Source organism: Numenius arquata, chromosome 27 (assembly GCF_964106895.1).
Source record: "Numenius arquata chromosome 27, bNumArq3.hap1.1, whole genome shotgun sequence".
In the NCBI taxonomy this organism is placed as follows: Eukaryota; Metazoa; Chordata; class Aves; order Charadriiformes; family Scolopacidae; genus Numenius; species Numenius arquata.
In genome coordinates, this window is record NC_133602.1 from 747,514 (window position 1) to 766,976 (window position 19,463).

The 19,463-nt window shown below is 47.0% G+C and overlaps 1 protein-coding gene across 11 annotated transcripts; it reads right to left on the reverse strand.

Annotated features, from left to right (window-relative positions):
* Positions 1-4,937: 4,937 nt before the first annotated feature.
* On the reverse strand, positions 4,938-18,711 carry ANP32E (acidic nuclear phosphoprotein 32 family member E). 11 transcript variants are annotated; one of them, XM_074164637.1, is made up of 8 exons: positions 18,414-18,711; positions 16,443-16,592; positions 15,556-15,678; positions 13,904-14,069; positions 12,439-12,596; positions 9,895-9,949; positions 7,820-7,900; positions 4,938-6,621 (listed from the first exon to the last, which is right to left on the reverse strand). In XM_074164637.1, exons 1-7 carry the CDS (start codon positions 18,465-18,467, stop codon positions 7,836-7,838), a joined length of 771 nt encoding a protein of 256 aa, XP_074020738.1. In that variant the 5' UTR covers positions 18,468-18,711; the 3' UTR covers positions 4,938-6,621; positions 7,820-7,835. The 11 variants fall into 11 exon arrangements, with proteins under 11 accessions (XP_074020738.1, XP_074020734.1, XP_074020736.1 ...); XM_074164633.1 differs by having other exon boundaries at positions 7,820-7,903; positions 18,414-18,706; XM_074164635.1 differs by having other exon boundaries at positions 7,820-7,903; positions 12,439-12,593; positions 18,414-18,693.
* Between the last annotated feature and the right edge of the window lie 752 nt (positions 18,712-19,463).

The window sequence follows — 19,463 nt, forward strand, 5'->3', positions numbered from 1 at the left end:
GATCAGATCCCCCCTCAGCCTTCTCTTCTCCAGACTCAAAAGCCCCAAGTCCCTCAGCCTTTCCTCATCAGAGAGACGCTCCAGGCCCCTCATCATCCTCGTAGCCCTTTGCTGGACCCTCTCCAGCAGTTCCCCGTCCTTCTGGAACTGGGGGGCCCAGAACTGGTCCCAGTGCTCCAGGTGGGGCCTCCCCAGGGCAGAGCAGAGGGGGAGGATGACCTCCCTCCACCTGCTGGTCACACTCTTCCTGATGCCCCCCAGGATGCCATTGGCCTCCTTGGCCACCAGGGCCCATTGCTGGCTCGTGGGCATCCTGTTGTCCACCAGGACTCCCAGGTCTTTCTCCTCAGAGCTGCTCTCCAGGAGGTCACCCCCAGCCTCTACTGGTGCAGGGGGTTATTTCTCCCCAGGTGCAGCACCCGACACTTGCCCTTGTTGAGTGATATCTCTGGAAATAAAAAGAGACTCTCTCAGGGAAAGCCCTTCTTATTAATTTGTGTAACGTTAATGTAAGAGATTTCACTAACCCACCTTCCTACCCCTGGCAATATCCATCAATTGAGATGGAAATACCCCTCATTATATCATAAGATAAAATGTTTTCATCTCAAGGAGTCTGTGCTTCAAAGAAAGCAAGCCCCAAACACACACATTTATCTTTAACACCAAAAGCTTTAGGTATTTCAAGAGTTATAATCTAATGTAATAGAATGCCAGGAAGTTTTCTAAATCATTTGAAATTGGCTCTGGTTTTGGCTGGTCCAGGATTGACCTCACCTTTGAGCCCTTCAGTACTGTGCAGAGCTCACAGAACCTACCAGAGGAGAATTAGGAGTCTATTCCCCGATCATTTAGAGAAAGTCAGGTACCTGTTTGTTTTCAAGTGCTTATGAAGCTATTTTATACATACACACATAAAAAAAATACGTCCATATATCTGCATGTGTTTATAATATATATAGTGAAAGGAACTACATTTACTCTACCCTGACAAGAGTTAACCAGGACTTCCCAAAGCTATTGCTGTCTTTAAACAGAAGGAGAAAGGTAGCGGACGTTACGCAAAATGCTTTCTTGTAATTGGAGAAAATACCTTTGCAATATGCAATTAAAAATAATTAAATGTACTAAACTGTAAATCACTATCTTAAAATGAGAGCGCTGATATTGAAGTTGATTTCACAACTTTTCTTCTTCTCCCTTCTCATGGCCAGACACTGCTAACGCTTCAGCGAGGAGGAGCCGAGGAACCCTCATTTGCTGCTCATCAATACGATTATCTTATTTGAATTAACTTTACTGTAGAAGGAAAGGCACATCAAACATACCATTTTAACATATCATATTAATATAGGAAAAATATATCTTTTTTTTTCCAACGCAAAACCAAATATGAAGTCTGCGGTCATTTTTTTTCCTAGAACAGAATCCTTTTCCTCTGTGCCAAGAACTCCCAGCTTTTATGGATGCTGTGGTTTTCTTTTGGTTTGTTGTTGTGGCCGTACATTTATTTTTGGATTCTCCCTCATTTTTGGCAGTTAAATTAGAAGCAGGAGGAAAGGCTTTCCTCAATTTATTTTCTTTTTTTTTTTTTTTTTTTTTTCTGAATGAGACACACTCAAAGCAGAAACCCAGTCACACTCTGAAGTTTAAAAACCATAAGAGTGTTCCCCAGAAGATAAAACTCCAGTGAAAAAACTCCCAACGGGAGCAGCGGCAGCAATTTCACAGCCCCAGGCCCTGCTCTGCAGAAACCAATTTTCTGCCATCCTGCCCAAAGCAGCCGCCGTCGCTGACTTTTTCTGTTCCCATCCTATGGATTTTGCCACCCCCTGCCTCTCCGCTTGTGCCGGTCCTGCTGATCGATCAACAACAAATGAAGAGCATGAGTGTAGACTTAAAAAACAATATAATCTTACTCCGGCTGCAACCCCAAGCACAACTAAGAGATTCAGAGATTAGAAGAGAAGTAAAAATAATTTATTTATATCTCCTAACTTCTAAACTGATCTCATTCTTTGCCTCAGACATTTGTAATGTGTATGATCAGTGAAACCAGCAGTTATTTTTTTAGTATACAGCAACAAGTCTCGCTGCCAAAACCAACAGCGTTCTGTTTACTGTTGCATGTGGCAGTTTTCATTTTGATAATTCTCATTACTTCATTTTGATAATTCTCATTACTTCACCATACAGCCCGCAGTATTTTACACTTTTCTCCAAGCCCCAATTCATGCGATTCCATGAGAACATCAGCTTCTCCTTTATCACATACAAACACAGATGAAGAAACTTGAGAGCATCCTCCCTGAAGGCCACTGAGAGACCCTCATGGGTTTATATCCTCAGCAGTACTTTTTTAAAACTGATTTTATTTGGGAAGGAGAGGGAGTAAAGGGATAAAAAGGCGAACTCAGCACCTTGGAATGTGTGGGAATGGCAAGGGGTACTTCTGTTAGTTCTTGGTTACATCACAGATGAAAGAAAACCCTTTTGTGTAAGTCTTACCTGCACTAGGGTTAAAATAGTTGCTAAGGGAAAAGGAGGCCTGTCCTAGGAGGTTTAAAGAGAGCGCACAAGCGTGACCAGGGCGGTTGTGACATCTGCTACCAGCCACGGGGTAACACAGGAGCAGTTTCTTCACCACATGGGACCTGCAGAGGCAACAAGAGCTCAAGGAGTTTCCTGAGAAACACAACCAGCAAAACCGGATTTCCAGAATCCCACGTTCAAATCCCTGCCCCGCTCTCTAAGGAAGAGCCAAGCTTATTACCTCTAAGGAAGAGCCAAGTTCATTACGCCTTCCCTCCGCGGGGGCACCCGCACCATTGCTCCCCTCCACCCAGGCACCTGCGGGCACGAAAAGGTCCCCCAAATCCCTTCCTGGGACTGCATCAGATTTACCTGGAATTAGGCAATAGCTACTGTGGGGAACCAGGTGAGAAACAGGGATATTTGGCTGGTAACTGTGCCGGGTTTCCTTGGGAGAGCTGGATAAATTTGGGGGACAGCCACAGGAACTACATTGCACCACAAGCTGCCTGAAAATACACGCTTGTGATTTTGAAAGAGTTCTCCAACGACCAGGTTTTAACTAGGGAAGAATTTCTTCACGTTTTCATGCTGAGCATTCGTACCAAAGTCCAGCTAAACTTATCCTTTCTCACGGATGACGTTGTGAAAAACCTTTGGGATTAGGGTTTTGGCGTTTCCCCCCCCCCGTTTGGACTCGGAACCACATTCTGCTTTTCACCCCCCACCAGCGGCACAAAAAGCTCCCAACTGACAGGAAAAGCCCCTCCTGAGGGGCGGGGGGAGGCAGACGGGCAGGCAGAGGCTGGTTTGGGATGGAAATGAAGGCCTTTCTTGGGAGATTCCTTCTCCTCACCTCACGGGGCGCTGCTCCCCGCCAGCACTCAAGGCTTGCCCGCCATGAAGGGGGGAATCCGCGGCGGGGGGGGACGCGAGAGGAGCCCTGGGGAGGCGGCGGGAACCGTGAGGAGCCGCTGGGGAACGACCGTTGGGGAACGACCGTTGAGGGGCGTGTGAGGGGGGCGGGGGGGGCGGAACTGCGGCAAATCTCAGCCAATCAGCGACCGGCTCGGCCCCTGCTACCCGGGGTCGGGGTACCCCGTGGCTAACGGTTTCCCGCTCTCTCCCGCGCGCCCCCTCAGGCGGCGCTGAGGGGAGGGGGTGTAAAATGGCGGATCCCCACCCCCAGCACTCACCGGCCTCATGAGGCGTCCCTACCCCTGAGGAAGGAAGGGGAGGGGAAGCAGCTCAACTGGAAGGGGGTGATAAGGGCCAAGAGGGGCGGGAAAGAGAAAGAAGGGGCAACAAAAGACAAAAGCTCCGAGAGGAGGAGGAGAAGGAAGGAGGAAGCCGCGCGGCTGCCCGCCAGCAGGGTTTCCCCTCCCTGCGACAAAATGGAGGACGGCAGAGCCCATGGGATTCCGCTGGAGACAGCAGTCTGGGGCGCTTATTTAGCTGGCTTCCCTCAGTGGGAGCAGGGAACCAGCCCATCTTCCAGCCGTGGGGGAGCGTCTTGCCTCCGGGAGCCGGACGGATGGTTTATCTGCAGCAGCAGAAGGTGTGTTTGAAACCCAGAGAGAGACGGCCAGGCTGTGGCAGGGAGAGAGGTGGCTTATGGCAGGTCATGACAAGCTGCTCGCCTCCCAACAGAACAAGCTCAGGAACCCTTCAGCCCACACCTCAAGTTTTTCCTGATTTTTGAAGACATGCCTACACAGCACTGAATTTCCTCTCGTCTCCTTGGCTATGCATGTACCAGAATGGAAGAGCCTGGTTTTCCTTAACATAAACCCACCACTATCCCCAAAAGGTAGACTAAACTTTCTGTTAACAACGATCCTAAATCTCAGGTTCCCCATTTGGTCTCACTCCAGTGGGCAAATAGGTGCATAGGGAGTGAGGGGGCTTTAGAGGGAAAGGCAATTTCTCCCCACACTTAAAAAAAAAAAAAAAGGAAAAAAAATCCCAGAAAACCACCACCCATTTCTTGGCTAATCATTCATCTAATAGAAGAAAAGCCTGTTTAGCTACTCGCTTTCTCAAGTGCATCCAGGGGATTTTTGCCAAGAACACTGGCCTAATCCCAAAATAAAAACAATGCTATGTCTAGCTCTATGGGAGAATCAGCTTTTTTTTAAAACATTGTTCTCCAACGAGGAGCGATCCACATAAACTGCTTAAAAAGGACAGCATTAGACTTGCAGCTAGGGCTGTTAGGCGTTTATGAAAAGCAAAATGTAATTTTAATTTTTGTTTCTGCCAGACTTGCAGAGCCCCAGGAAGATGCACAATTCTACAGGTTTCCCCAATAACTAAGAGATACCAGGAAAGAACAATCACCTCTTACTCCATTCCTTAAGAAATCCTACATTTTCACAGCTGGACACGCTAAAAGAAGTAATCCAATACAATAGTCTCAATTTATTTGAAATAATTCCGTTTGAAAACTTTTTTTTTTAATTTAAAATTTACAGCACACGTGGGGAGGAAACATGTTTTTGTTACAACTAAAAATTATCCGAAGAGTGCTGCAGGGTTGTTTTCTTTAATTTAACACTGTCATGGCTTTATTCAAAACACAGTTGCACAAAATCAGTTACTCCAAAGTTTAAGGAAAGAGTTTGATAATAAGGAACCGAAACACACTATATACATACTGCCATACAAAGAGCATTAAAATAGGACAAAAACCTCTACAAAATATAAAACCCACCCTTACATATTTTGCATGAAAAGACCACCCACCAAGCAAAAAAGTTTCAAAAGTTATCTGGAGGCTCTGTATTATTTTTTATTCTTTTTTTTTTAAAAAAAAAAAAAAAAATGCTATGCTGTTTTAATGGCATGCCAAGCTGACAAAATAGGAAACTCGACTGAGAGGGTGACGCTGAGGAAAAGACAAAAGGTTTTTTGGGAAGTTTAGTGCGAGGCTCAGATTTTTTTTTAGCCGTAGCGGCTGTTGCCCGACCCTGCAGGTTGTTTTTTTTTTAAGGAAGGGTAAAGTCTTGCTGTCCTAGGGCAGGTCCGCGAATCCCCTTTCCGAGTTTATTCTCTTCCAATTAGCTCATCCGATGTCGAAATTGGACTCGCTTACTGCGACACCACCGGTACTCAATTTTAATCCATCAAAATAGAAATTTTTCCCCATTTATAACTAATTTTATATGCGTCAGTAAAAGACAGTTTAAGGAAAACCCTGACTATGAGGTACTTCAAAGTACGCGCTTATAAATAAGAGGTTTCAACCATTCGCCGAGACTTAAAGAAAAAAAAAAAAAAGCCAAAAAGATGGGAAAAGCCACTTTTCTATCTCAAAGCTGAGCAGAAAGCAACTGCCTGGAACACAGAGCCTCCAGGAGAAGACAGGATGTGCACCTACCTACAGGTTCTAGTCATTCAGTATTCATACACAAACACAGGAACTTAAAAGATCGGGGTCGCAAATGTAGTTTTACCGCTACTTTTCTAGTGTCTTTACAGATAATTCGTTAAAAAAATTGCAACACACCCCCCCTCCCGTGTTAAGTCAGTTCATTTCCAAGCCTGACTCGCCTCCAAGGGCCGGCTCTGCTTTACAGCTACGGGAGAAACTCGGATTTAAGGCTCTATTTGGGGAAGGGGGAGGGAAAAAAAAACCCCACACATACAAGAAACTGGGCTTTGCAGAACTTCAACCCTGCAGTATCTAACCTTGATTTAAGAGCCGGGAGTCACTTTTAAAGTCTGCTAGTGTGTGAAATACCTATTAAATATCGACAGGGAACCCACCTACGGGCGACTGACTCTTAATTAGGGTCCAAGAATCTCCCCTCTTCCCCACCCTGGGTGTCTCCCCCAGTTTAATGGCAGCTATCGTCAGCCAAGACAGATATAAAAATAAGTCTCTTGAATAAAGCTGTGTGTGATATTTGGTTCAGTACCTACGTGAAACAATGGAAATTAGTTTTGAGAGGAAGAACGACGACTGTTTTAAAAGTCCAAATCACGGCTGAGAGAGGAATGCTCTGTGGCTGAACTTGTTTCGCGGTGGCTCAAACACGAATCCCTCTGGGCAGAATTATTAAAGACCTGGTGGCCACAATCAGACTGCTAGAAAAAAAAAAAAAATAAAAAAAAAAGCTCCTCTGCACGTCCCCTGGACTTCCACCCACAAGTTTCTGCAGCCATTCCATATAAAAAAAAAAAACCCTAAACTATTCACTAGTATTATACACCAACTCGGATGTTTTGCCTACAACCAGATTTTTTTTCAAAGTTTCAAAGGTGACCTGGGAAGAAAGACTTAACTTCTTTCTGTTCATCTTTCCCCCTTCAATGATTCTGTAAGGGGAAGGGGGAGGGTTGTATGAAAAAAAAAAATGTGCTTGAAGGAGTTACCCGTTAAACTTCTGCATTAGAAATGCATATATTTTCTAGCCAAACACCATGATTGTTGCAGAATTCCCAAAATGACGATGCAAGAGCGAAGTGAGTGAAAGTTTAACACAGACTTCCTAGCGAAATGCTTTACAACTACACGTTATTTGCTTTCGTTAATACCTGCAATGACTGTGTCTTTTGGAGAAAATTTACAGATTTTACCCTTTCCGTTTGCCGAGATACCTTCTTGAAGGTATTTAGTGAATGCTCCAGCAAACACCGAACAGCTCAACAAGCAGGGAAAAAACCCCCACATCTTCTGAAACCCATTTAGGCTTTACAATGTAATACAGAAAATGGATAGAAGACTTAAAAAAAAAAATATATATATTATTACAGGAATCACCTTTTAAAAAGCTGAAATAAAGGTGGAATCTAGTTGTCAGTTTCAAATACAATCCCTGGTAAACTCAAGACTCCACTCAGCATCTCATTGAAAAGCGACTAGAATTTGCCATCTAGTATTTTTGAGTTCAGCTTTTTAAGTATAAAAAACTTTAAAATCTCCAAGGAAATTCACAATATTAAACCCATGTGAAAAGGGTGTTTTAACTCCGGGCTAACGATGACCGACACAGCAAGCTTGTATGAAATTAAAGAGCTCCAAATAAAAATCTAGGGGGGAACGGGGAAACTTGACAATGGCTTCAGTAATTATAGGGCTGAAAATTGTTTTCTACATATAGGTTCACTACCAGGCTATTATATCTTATTTGGAATGATAAAAAGGGCAAGAATAGTAAAACCACACTTCTCCTATAAAAAGTTAACATATTATCTTCTGTAGGGACATCTATGGTACATGGAGACATACAGATCTGCATAATCACTATTGCGTATTCTGGAACTTAAAAGAGTCTGGTCCTACTTGTGTCTATAACAAATTAATCCTCCTCTTCCTCGCCTTCGTCTTCAGGGTCTCGTTTCCTCTTCTCCCCTCGGATGCCCTCTGCTAAGGAAGAGAGGTACGGAGACACCCCATTACGTTCTGCTCAGACATCATCAATACAACGTTAGACTTTAGAAAAGGTAATTGAAATAAATTAGGATTGGTTTGTCCTTAACGCATTCCCCGCTGTAACATCTCAAACAAACAAAAAAAAAATCAGTTTACATTGCTCTGCATAATTCGTGCAGGTCATATTAAACTCAGTCCAAGCTAAGCCTGTGATATTCCATACAGGAATTATTGACATGAAATAGATTTATAAAAAGGTGATTCTGTGATATATTTAAGGACTAAACCAGAAATGATGCTTTTCTACCCCCCTGACTTTAGTTGTGCAAAGTTGCACACGCCCTGCCCCAAACCCGGCGGTTTCTCTCTCCCCAGCGACAGACTGACACAAGCATCTTGCATAAACATCTTTGAGCTTATTCTTAGAAATATGCTTAATTCACCCAGTGGACTATGCGCTCTTGTGGTGAAATCCTGAAATGCAATTTTGTCCAATCTAATAGATTTCTTTTCCAGCAGTCATTTCCTGGCTAATTACCCATCCCGACCGCCTGCTTTCTTGTCTTTAAGAGATTCAAAGGCTGCCTTTGTAAAGAGCCAAGAATTAGCTTTACTACTTCAGAATTTCAGTTTTTTCAAGTGCGAGATACATCTCCAAGAACTGCCCCATGAAGCCAAACGTCCAGACGAGATGGGAACGAGTCTGGTGAGAAATTCTAGAATTCTAGAGTTCACACAGACTTCAGGATTAATCCAGAACTTTGCTGCTAGGGATAGTTTAAGGATGAGTACAGAGTTCCCAACCATGAGAAAAGAGAAGTTCTTGGAGAGTCTTAGCGAGAAAAGTACAGAGGAAAAAACAGCTAATTTTAAGATGAAGCTTGATAATTTTTTTTAAATGGACTTTAGCAACCATTGAGGGGTTATAACAGGGGAGTTCTAACTGGTGTCTTCATCTTAACACAGAGGCACACAACTTAAGGCACCCACAGATCAGAGTGCGCCCATTTCTGCACCCAGAACAAGCGCAACTTCTGTTCCCGTGGAACTCTGTTCCGTCCAGAACAGAGTAGGAGCATCGGACATAAGGCTGGTCCCTACCCTGAACGCCTGGAAACCTCAAACGAGGTGGGAAAAAGAATGAGCGAGACGTTTGTCCCATCTTAACTCCTTGCGGGTCCTTTTTAAACTATCGAAAACGATAAAATAAAAAGTTGTTTTATGAAAAAGTACTCAAGGAACAGCAAGAACATCACCTCTTCCACGTGGGTTCCAGACACTCGATATCCTGCACCGTCTTACAGCAGGATGGACCACGCACACCTGCTTTTTTTATATTTTGCAAGCTTTTAACTATTATGCATGTGTCTGACATGAAAATAGTAACTTACGAAATGAAGTTCCAACCATTGCTAAAAAGACTAGATGGAAAAAATCCTGACTGGGCTCCCCAGCAAAGCCGTTCGACGGGATACTGGGCCCAGTTTGCCTCTGGAGAAAGTTTTACCGGGGAAGTCGCTTTCAGCTCAATAAAGGGAAAAAATCCAGCAGCTCCTGCCGGGGTTTTGCCACTGGTGCATTAAACAAAGTATTTTAAATGTATGTAAATAACACTTGCAAGGTATAAGGAAGAGTCTCTCTCCTCTCCCGTGTTGGAAAATTAAAATTTCTAACCGTGTAGGAGACACAGCATCTTTCTTTGAGAAAACTCCTTCAACAAGAGGCTTTGAAAACTGTCATTTCTTCTTTTTTTTTTATTTATTTTACAAGTGAGCGGACACAAAACAAAAATATCAAATACTGCAGAGCTACTTTACTGCCTGCTCCAGCTCTTGCCTAAACTGATCCTAAAATACCTCCCACACCTTCAGCAACACACCAGCCAAGCAGCGATTTATTTACAGCGCACGTCCCAAACTTGCAAAATTGAAGAATTATAAAGAATCTACTGGTTTGGTCACAACTTTAGTAACTTGAGAACTTACCTTCTTCCTCCTCATCGCCTCCTTCTTCAACGTAGTCATCGTCATCATCTTCATCCTTTACAAAAAGTGGGAAATACTTTTAAAATTGCTGTTTATTTAAGTTTTTTTCTTGCACACTGATCCCGAGCAAACTTCAGAAAATCCCAGTTACTCTGCTCAGAGGTCACATTCCCCATTTACTTTCTGTTACTGGAAATCTGTACAAGGACAGGCGGAGGTTTAATCACCCCGGCCAGGGCATTATCTGGCCCCGGATTCTCAGTTCCTTGTTTTTCCCCACTTATCGCTACCTTACGCCAGCTCAAGAGTTAAATTATTGCAAAAAATAACTTGAAAAGGCCACGATGGCAAAGTGAAACAACAAACAGCTTCAGTTTTCCTCTTAACCACGGAGAAAAGACAGGAGAAAGCAGAACAATTAATATCTTCACAAAATTATTGTTTCTGTGGAAAATGAATTAAGTTGTCGGGGTTTTTTTTCCTCCTTGTTTTTTTCAAAGCTGATAGCTGAAAAATGTAAACCAATTAACAATCAGGAAAATTAAACAGTGGTGCGAGATCTCTGCTCTCCCAGCACCGCATCAAGCCTTGAAGACAAACTGAAAGTCTGATTTTTATATCCATCTGCCGGATGGAATTTTACCCACAGGCTCATGTAACCAGTGAAAAAGTGAAAACCTAAATGAACGCAAAATAAAAACTCGGCATCTCCTTTTGTTGCACCAGCACCAGAAGGGTGAAAATTCACAGAATGCTATGGGGTTGGAAGGGACCTCTGAAGATCACCCAGTCCAACTCCCTACCAGAGCAGAGTCACCCAGAGCAGGTCCCACAGGAATGTGTCCAGGAAGGTTTGAATGTCTCCAGAGACTCAACCACCTCTCTGGGCAGCTTCTTCCAGGGCTCTGCCACCCTCAGAGGAAAGAAGTTCCTCCTCATAGAATCATAGAATGGTTAGAGTCGGAAGGGACCTTAAAGATCATCGAGTTCCAACCCCCCTGCCCTGGGCAGGGACACATCCCACCAGACCAGGTTGCTCATGTTCAGATGGAACTTCCCCTGTCCCAGTTTGTGCCCGTTCCCTCTTGTCCTGTCACTGGGCACCACTGGAAAAAGCCTGGCCCCATCCTCCTGACACCCACCCTTGAAGTATTTCCAGGTGTTGATCAGATCCCCCCTCAGCCTTCTCTTCTCCAGACTCAAAAGCCCCAAGTCCCTCAGCCTTTCCTCATCAGAGAGATGCTCCAGGCCCCTCATCATCCTCGTAGCCCTTTGCTGGACCCTCTCCAGCAGTTCCCTGTCCTTCTGGAACTGGGGAGCCCAGAACTGGTCCCAGTGCTCCAGGTGGGGCCTCCCCAGGGCAGAGCAGAGGGGGAGGATGACCTCCCTCCACCTGCTGGTCACACTCTTCCTGATGCCCCCCAGGATGCCATTGGCCTCCTTGGCCACCAGGGCCCATTGCTGGCTCCTGGGCATCCTGTTGTCCACCAGGACTCCCAGGTCTTTCTCCTCAGAGCTGCTCTCCAGCAGGTCACCCCCAACCTCTACTGGAGCATGGATTCCCACCCAATGGGCAGGGCATACACATAAACTAACGACCACACACGATTAATTCCCTGATATTCTTCCTAGTCACATATTGTTCATTTTCCAAAGAACTCTCTCTGAGGTTTTGGCTTCAGAATAGATTGACTTATTTAGTTTTAGTTTAATTAATTGTGTTACAGCCATTACCTCTGAATTCAGCGTATTAAGGCAGGTGATTTCTAAACAGATCACGTGAGCGCTGGTTACAAGAAAAAAATGACCAAAACCGAAGAATTTAGCTCAAGATTTTCCACACACAGCTGATGGGATGTAAATTCTTATCAAAATTAACAGTAATGAAGTGATGTCGACAGGGTTTATTTGATGTGAAACGTGTGAGCTGCTCACACAAAACCCACCCCAGACGCCTTCTCCCTCTGAAACCCTAAAAAAGCACTAAGTCAGGGCTCCTGGGTTTTACTTCCGTCCAAGAAGCATTTAGGCATGACCAGTTTGCATTAATAACCTTGTAAAATGGGTGTATTTCCTTAATGCTCCTCTATTTGCTTTTTGGCGACCTGAAACATCCCGTGGGCCTTTTTCCACCGCCCCTAAGAACATTTTCAAGCGAGTGCGGGGTAAAAAAACCGACCGTTTATTACAGCAAAAACATAGACTTTTCCTTTATTCGATTTGTTTTGAAGTATTGGTAACTTGTCGCTACTTCATTATCTTCTTTCGCAAGAGCAGGGTATTTTCTTTGGGTTTCCAGAATAAATTAATTTATTTTACTTTAATGTGTATTATTCAGGTATGGGATAAAAACAAACCAAGGCCCGGGAAGGTGCTCCTGGCTGATTCCCAACTCACCTTCTACTCCGTATTTCAGCGACAGCAGCATCCTCTCTAAAATCTCTCACTGCATTTGCGCACTCTGCGCCTACACGACTCAATTAACACGGGGCTGTAGGCGATTTTAATTCATTTCTTAGATTTGGCAGAATTTATCGACTTTACCTGAATCTCTTCTTTCATCAGGTAGGAAAGACCGACTTCCTCCTCCTCTTCACCTTCCCCCAAATCTGAACCTCCGTCATCTTCATCGTCTTCCTCTTCGTATTCTCCTGGAGGACCAGCTTCATCCTCATCTTCGTCATCGTCATCTTCATCTCCTTCTGAAATGCAGGATAAGCTTTAGATACGCTAAAAGTTAAGTTTTATTAACTCCTCTTTACACAAGTTTGTATACGTCAGGCCAAGCTATTTTAACTTCTTTTCCAGAAGAGTTTGGGGGGCTTTAATTTTTTTTTTAAATGCAGGTAACATTTGGGAAGCAAGCAAGATTTTAATCAAGTTAATATTTACAGTTTTTCCCCCTGAAGAAAGGCTACTGATGCTTCTACATCGCAAATCTCGGGCAGAATTCTCAACGCCTGAAGCAGCCACGTATGGAAACTCCTGCAGGGAGCCGAGTTAGTCAGGGGAAGGGGAGAGAGGCTTCTCTATAGACTCAAACCTTAAAATATTTAAAGTTAAACTAGCTGAACATATTACCTGTACCTAATTTAATCCCTAACTAGTAACTCTGAAACAGCTGCGGTTCCAAAGAGATGCTCCATTTCTGTGTCTGGAGCATTTCATCCCTTTCACAGGTTCCTTAAACCAATTACAAGAAACGAGGAGGTGGTTTAACACTTAAATTCATTTTCAAGTTTAATAACCTATTAAACTCTTCTCAAATATTGGATTTATTTTCACATTCTGAAGATCAACTATTTGGCCTTCGCTCAGTTCCAAACCCCGCTGTGTCCGAGCGCTCGGCAGCAGCCCCTCGAGAGCCACGACCCGACGGCGGCAGCTCCGGCTCATCATCGACGGCACCGAGAAGCCACTTGAGAAACCTCCCTCCTAAACAGCGACAGCCCGAATCTCGCCCGTTATTTGTGGGGATATTTACACATCCATCTTAACAACAGCCCAGCGTATTCGCTAACACATTTGGGATGGTTGGGTTTTTTTTCTCTGAAGGGCTTTCAGCGTGTCATTCATGGATTAAAGGAACTATATATACATCTTTTGAACAAAAAATTGCGTTATACTTAAGCGTGGGGCTGAAGCCGTTACAAAAACCAGTTAAATTATATTTTTTCCTACAAAATAACGTGTTTGCCCCCTCGCTTTGCATCATTCAGTCCTCCCAAAGGGCTTCACCACTGGCAACAACTTATTTTGAGAATATTTCTATCTTTGCACCATCATCTTTAGTCGAATTTCCTTCAGCTTGGAAGGCAAGAACACTCAAACCCTCCGAGAGGAGTTTTCCTTCTCTATCGGTGTGTTAACACCAACAAATTCTACAAAAATAAGAGCATAAAATGGTGCTAAAATATTCAAAAAAATCACTATATCCCCCCCCCCCCCACGCATTTCCATCGTTATTACAGCACGTTCCTTCCGTCCACGGTTTTATTTAGAAATTTACCCTCATCGTCGTCGTCTTCCGAGTCCGGTGCCTCGTTATCCTCCTGATCGAATCCATCCAGGTACGTGATTTGCTGAAGCAGCTCAAAAATGCTGTCTCTGTAATCCTCCAGGTTTGTAATCTCACAGTTGAACAGGTCAAGGCTCTTCAAGTTTTTGAGATTTTGCTAAAAATAATATGAAAAAGGATGGGTTTTTTCCCCCCCCTCTTATTTCTTGATGCGATACTTCAAGCGACAGCGCGGTCACGGCCCAAAGCCGGGTAACCACAGAACCGGCTACAGAGTTTATTTTCTCCCAATCCCTTCTTTTCTAGTTAACATTTTGCTCCCGCTTAAATACGAACTTCAGTTAAAAAGCTTTTTAGTTCAAAAAGCAGCCGGAGCTCCTGCTGGAAGGGCTTTTCCAGACCAACCCCACTCGCCCAACGCATCCTCCAAGCGCCGGGCCACCAGGCACTGCCTGGGCTTTGCTTTTTTTGTTCCCGTTGCCCATTTTTGTTCAATCGTGGGCAAAAACTTACCAAACCCAGCAGCCTTTCGGTGAATAGTTTAATTTAATTACAGCCACATCTCACAAGGAGCAAGCAAGAGGCAGCGGGTAGGATTTAACCCCGCCACGGAGTTTGCTTTATGAATGATAAGGACTAAACAACCGACGGTGATTTTTCACCTGGAATAAAGGTGATTTTTCTCACTTGCCAGACTCTACGTGCTACAGAAGGAGCCACTTTGGCTTGGCCAGCACCTAAAATCTAAATAATTTAAAATATTTCTTCTATAGAGCACTCTAACGGCTTTATTTGCTCTATTGTCTGCTGGGTTAAAGCGCCGTTAAAGCAGACGAAGAATCTTTACGAGTGGTTTTAAAAAAATATATCTTAATATATTTTAATATATACTTTAATATTTTATTATTTTTTTTTAAGGATTTTGATAATCAGACAGAAAAGCGGGTGCAGAGACGAGGTGGCGCCGGGTGCTGTCACCTCCCTCCCTGCTCCCGACCGACTGCCCCAAACGCCCGTAACTAATCACCGCGGAGTTTAACGAGTTGCTTATTAGACAAACCGCACCTTAAGCAGCCAAGGTGAGAGGATAAACAGGACGGAACTTGGGTTACTTTTAATTCAAAGACAAACCAGAAGCTCCAAAAAAAAAAAAAAATTTAAAAATAAATCTCTTCTTCAGTCCATCCCGCTCCGACCACCGAGGGAATTTTACAGCCCTACGTTGAACAAGCGCTGTCTCTTAACAACCGTGACGTTGAGTTAATCAAGCGGGGGCCAAGTGGAATTATCGCCGGAGCTAAAACACCGCGATACCCAATATGTAAAAAAAAAAAAAATATATATATAGAACATAAAACAGGGAAGAAATTTTATTTCTCGTGCCTTTCAGCTGAAAAGGAAGATGGGCAGCGAGAACACACCACGCTCTTTGTACTTTATTTCTTCCATCGCACTAATTCAACCCCCCCCCCCCCGCCACTTTCCTGTTTCTAGACCATCCTTGGAAAAACCCCTCCAACGCAGCCCTTACACCTGAGTTTGTACCATTCCATCGCCAAAAAAATTGAATTTATTCCTGATAAAAACCAGTATTTATTGAATTTAAATTTTCCATCAGGCTCCCCCCCTCCCTTTGTACTTACAAGAGCTTCCACAGTGCCGAGATCTTTGATTTTGTTGCCGCTTAGATTTAGATATGTGAGATTTGGACATCTTTCCGCGAGGACCTCCAGGCCTCCTGAAATGATGTTGTCGCTCAACTCCAACTGTTACACGGAAAACAAATGACGTCATCGAACGGTTGGATTCTCACCATTAGAGTCATTTTTAATCGTTCTCCCTTTAATTGACTGGTTTAATCCCAAAGTTGGACACTTTTGAAGAGCCCCCCCCCCAAGTTCACAAGTCCCAGTTGTATCATCGCTTTGGTCGGCAAAGAGTTTCTTTGAGTTTATATGGAGAATTATAAAATACTCGTTAAAAATCTCACGGGTTTGGATACCTAAATTTTTAGTAAAACACACGACATTGGGATTCGCTGCAAGTCTTGACTCTGCCAATGACGCGCAACGTAGAATCATAGAACCATTTAGGGTGGAAGAGACCTTTGGAGATGGTTTAGGTTGGAGGAGACCTTTGGAGATCGTCTAGGGTGGAAGAGACCTCCGAGATCATCAAGTGCCACCCACTGCTGCCAAGTTACAGCAAAACCAGTCCCTCAACCTCACCAGTTGGAAACAACCCAACAGCCCGTTGCCCACCACGAGACATTGGCCAACCTTCACATATTTAATAACCAATTACTTCCTGTCCTTAGAGTCATTGGTCAAGCCCAACTTGGCCATAATTAAATGGAGGTAGCCCCAAAAACTTCAAATATTAAGAAAAATAATCATTTTTTCAGGCCTGGCCATCTCCCAACGCACCATCAGCCCATGCCAGGTCAACCACCAGCACCAAAAGGCGCAACCACGGGTTGTCACCCAGGACTTTTGACTTCTCCAAGAGCCCGTGAGCAAGAAGGACGTACCTTTCGGAGCTTACTCAAGGTGGGGAGCTTGGCCAACGACGTCAGCTCCACATTGGCCATGCTGAGGAACTCCAGTTCTTTAAAGGAATCATTCAGCCCTTCGATTTCACCGTTGCTGGATCGGCAGTTGTCGAGCACCAACTCCGTCACCTTGAGAAGAAGGAGACCGAACCGCTCGTCAGCTTAACGAGCGCCAAAAAAAAAAACCCCCACGCACTTGAGCTGAACCACAACGTGCGTTTGGGTTAAATTTAGAGCCAGCTGTGATCCGAAATCACTGACAACCCCCCAGAGAATAAAAATTAAAGCACGTTACGACTTCCCTTCCCCTCAGGATGCTTCAAATTGTGCAAAACCCCCCATCTAACCCCGAAACGTAACTCACCGACGCTTTTAGAGCTTCCGCTGGTGCACAATCCAACCTCTAACTTCTTTCTAAACTCTGATAATTTCATTCCGCGTGTTCCAACCCATAAAAACCATCCCATTTCTTCCCGAACCCCAAACCTTCTGGGGCTCCACATTAGTTCGGCGGGTTAATTAAGCCCAATTAAAGAATTTCCTCAGGCCGAAGCCACTAAAACAACTCGATAATCGATACAGGTCACGGACTTTGAGGAGCGGTAACGAGGAGCAGCCAATTAATTTTAAATTATTTTATCTCCAGCAGAACATCCCACTCATTAACAAGGACATTAACGAGGCGACTCTTTCCTTTCCCCCTCCACGCTTTGAAATAATAACATTTTAAATAAAAAAGACCCTCCGAACGGCAGCGTTTTACTTTTTTGGAGTTAAATCTCTTCCAACTAATCCCACCCCCCCCCGAAAAACACGGTGTGATTTCAGAGAGCGGAATAAAAGAGAATTAACACAAAAGTCGAATTAATGAAAATAAAATAAATAAACGGGGGTGGTTCTACCTGGGACCACGATACCTAAAAAACTAAATTTGTTTTATTCTTTTCTATTTTTGCCATCAGAAAAGATCCCTCCGAAGCAGCACGAAGTTTGCGGAGCCGCCAGGGGAGGAGCGGGGACCGTCGGGCCCGGGGGGGGGGAAGGAATCCCCCCCCGCAGGTACCTGCCGCCGTCAAACTCACCCGAATCCCGTCCGAGCGACACTTTTAGCCACTTTTTGCCCCAAAATCCACACACACACACACCCCCGGGAGGAGGGGGGGGGGGGGGGGTCAGTAGCGACGCCACCGGACTTTACTCCCGGGGGCACCGGAGGCTTCTCTCCGGGGGATCCCCGCGGGGACGGGAACGGTCCCACCCCCGGGGGGAGGTGATGGGGGGGGGGGGGAGGGACCGGCCGCGCCAGCCCCCAAAATTCCCAGTTTTTTTTCCATTTTTCCCTCCCTTTTTTCTTCCCCCCCCCCCCCCCATTTTTCTTAAGAAACGGGGAAGTTGGCGGCGGGAGAACACCCCTCTCCTAAACCGGATGGGCACGACCCCCCCCCACCCCCCCACCGAGGGAGGGGGGGGGGGGGAGGGACAGGGACCAAAATCAATTTAAATATAAATTAATTAAATAAAAGCGGGAGGCGGGGAAGGGCCGGACCCCGGACCCGCCGCCACCGTGACCTGTTTACTCCCGCCGCGCTCCCAAGTTGGAGGCGACCGGCGGGAGGGGATTACCGGGCGGGGACGGGGGGGGGGAGGACCGGAGGAGGGGGCCGCCCGCTTCCCCGCCGCCACCCCCGGGGGGCGGAGAGGGAGGGACCGGGATGGGTGAGGACGGAGGGGGGGGGGGGGGAGCGAAGGAGGAGGGGGGGGGGAAGCGCCGGTCCCGCCGCCCCCCGCCCCGGGGCCCGGAAGCGCCGCCCGCGCCCCGCGGGGGCTCCTGCGCCACCGGCTGACCCAGATTCGTGCCGGGCCCCGCTGGGGCCCAGGCGGCGGCCCGGTGCGGGGTGGAGGGGAGGTGGTGGTGGGGGAACGCGGCCCGCCCGCCCCACCGCCCCTCACCTTCTCGGGGGCCCGGTTCCTCAACTCCAGAGTGATGCGCTTCTTCATCTCCATCGCCACCCCCCTCCCGCGGCTCCGCAGTGGTGAGGGAGGGCGGCCGGGCCGCCGCGGGGGTCGCTGCCGGTGCCGGGGCGGCCGCCGCCGCCGCCGGGAGTGAAGCGTGAGGGAAACTGGAACGGGAAAGGGAACGCCGCGGGCAGCCGCGCAGCTCCGGCCCCGTCAATGGCCGCCCGCACACTGAGCCTCCATGACATGGCGCATGGCGCCCCCTCCCGCCGCCACGGCCCCGCCCCGGGGCGGGGCTTCCTCCGCGCCTCCGCGTCTCTCATTGGTCCCGCCGCACCGCGGGGGGCAGACGGCGATTGGCTGGCCGAGCTGCCCGTCTTGACGGCGGCCCTTTTAAAGGCGGGGAAGGGAGGCGGGGTTTCTCTTTGTGCGCGCGGGGCGGGAGCGGGGCGGCGGGAACGCGCGCGCTCCGCCGGCGCACGTGGCGGTGGGGTGGTTGCGGGTGGCGGGGTCCTACGGGGGGGGGGGGGGGAGATTCCTATGGAGGGGAGGGGGGATACACGGGGGCTGGGGGATGCTGCAAGCGGCGCTTTGCACGTGGCGTTTCGTGCGGGGGCCGTGGGGGGGATGTTGCGTGACCGGTTACACGGCGGGGGGTGGGGGGGGTGTATGCCCCCGGGCGGGGGCTGCAGGGGTGTATGCCCCCGGGCGGGGGCTGCAGGTGGGGGTTCGCAGGCCCCGTTGGCCCGGAGTGGGCTGCTCATGGGGGTTTGCACTTCCCGTTTGCTCCCCGGGGGGGCTGCAGGTGGTGGGGGTTTGCACACCCCATTGCATGGGGGTGGGCTCTTCGTAGGGGTTTGCGGTTCCTGGCTCCCCCCACGGGGGCCGGGGGGGGGGGGGGCTGCAGGTGGAGGTCTGTATGCTCAGTTGCCCCGGGGTGGGCTGCTTGGGGAGTTTGCACCCCCTGTTTCCCGCCACGGGGGGGGCTGCAGGTGGGGGTTCAGAGGCCCAGTTGCCCCGGAGGGGGCTGCTCCTGGGTGTTGA

Coding starts and splice junctions, on each gene's coding strand:
- ANP32E (XM_074164631.1), bottom strand. CDS start 18,467: ATGGAGATGAAGAAGCGCATCACTCTGGAGTTGAGGAACCGGGCCCCC. Junction 9,950..12,438: donor TGATGAAAGAAGAGATTCAG/GTAAAGTCGATA, acceptor CTTTTTGTAAAG/GATGAAGATGATGACGATGA. Junction 7,904..9,882: donor GGAAGAAGGTAAGTTCTCAA/GTTACTAAAGTT, acceptor TCTCTTCCTTAG/CAGAGGGCATCCGAGGGGAG.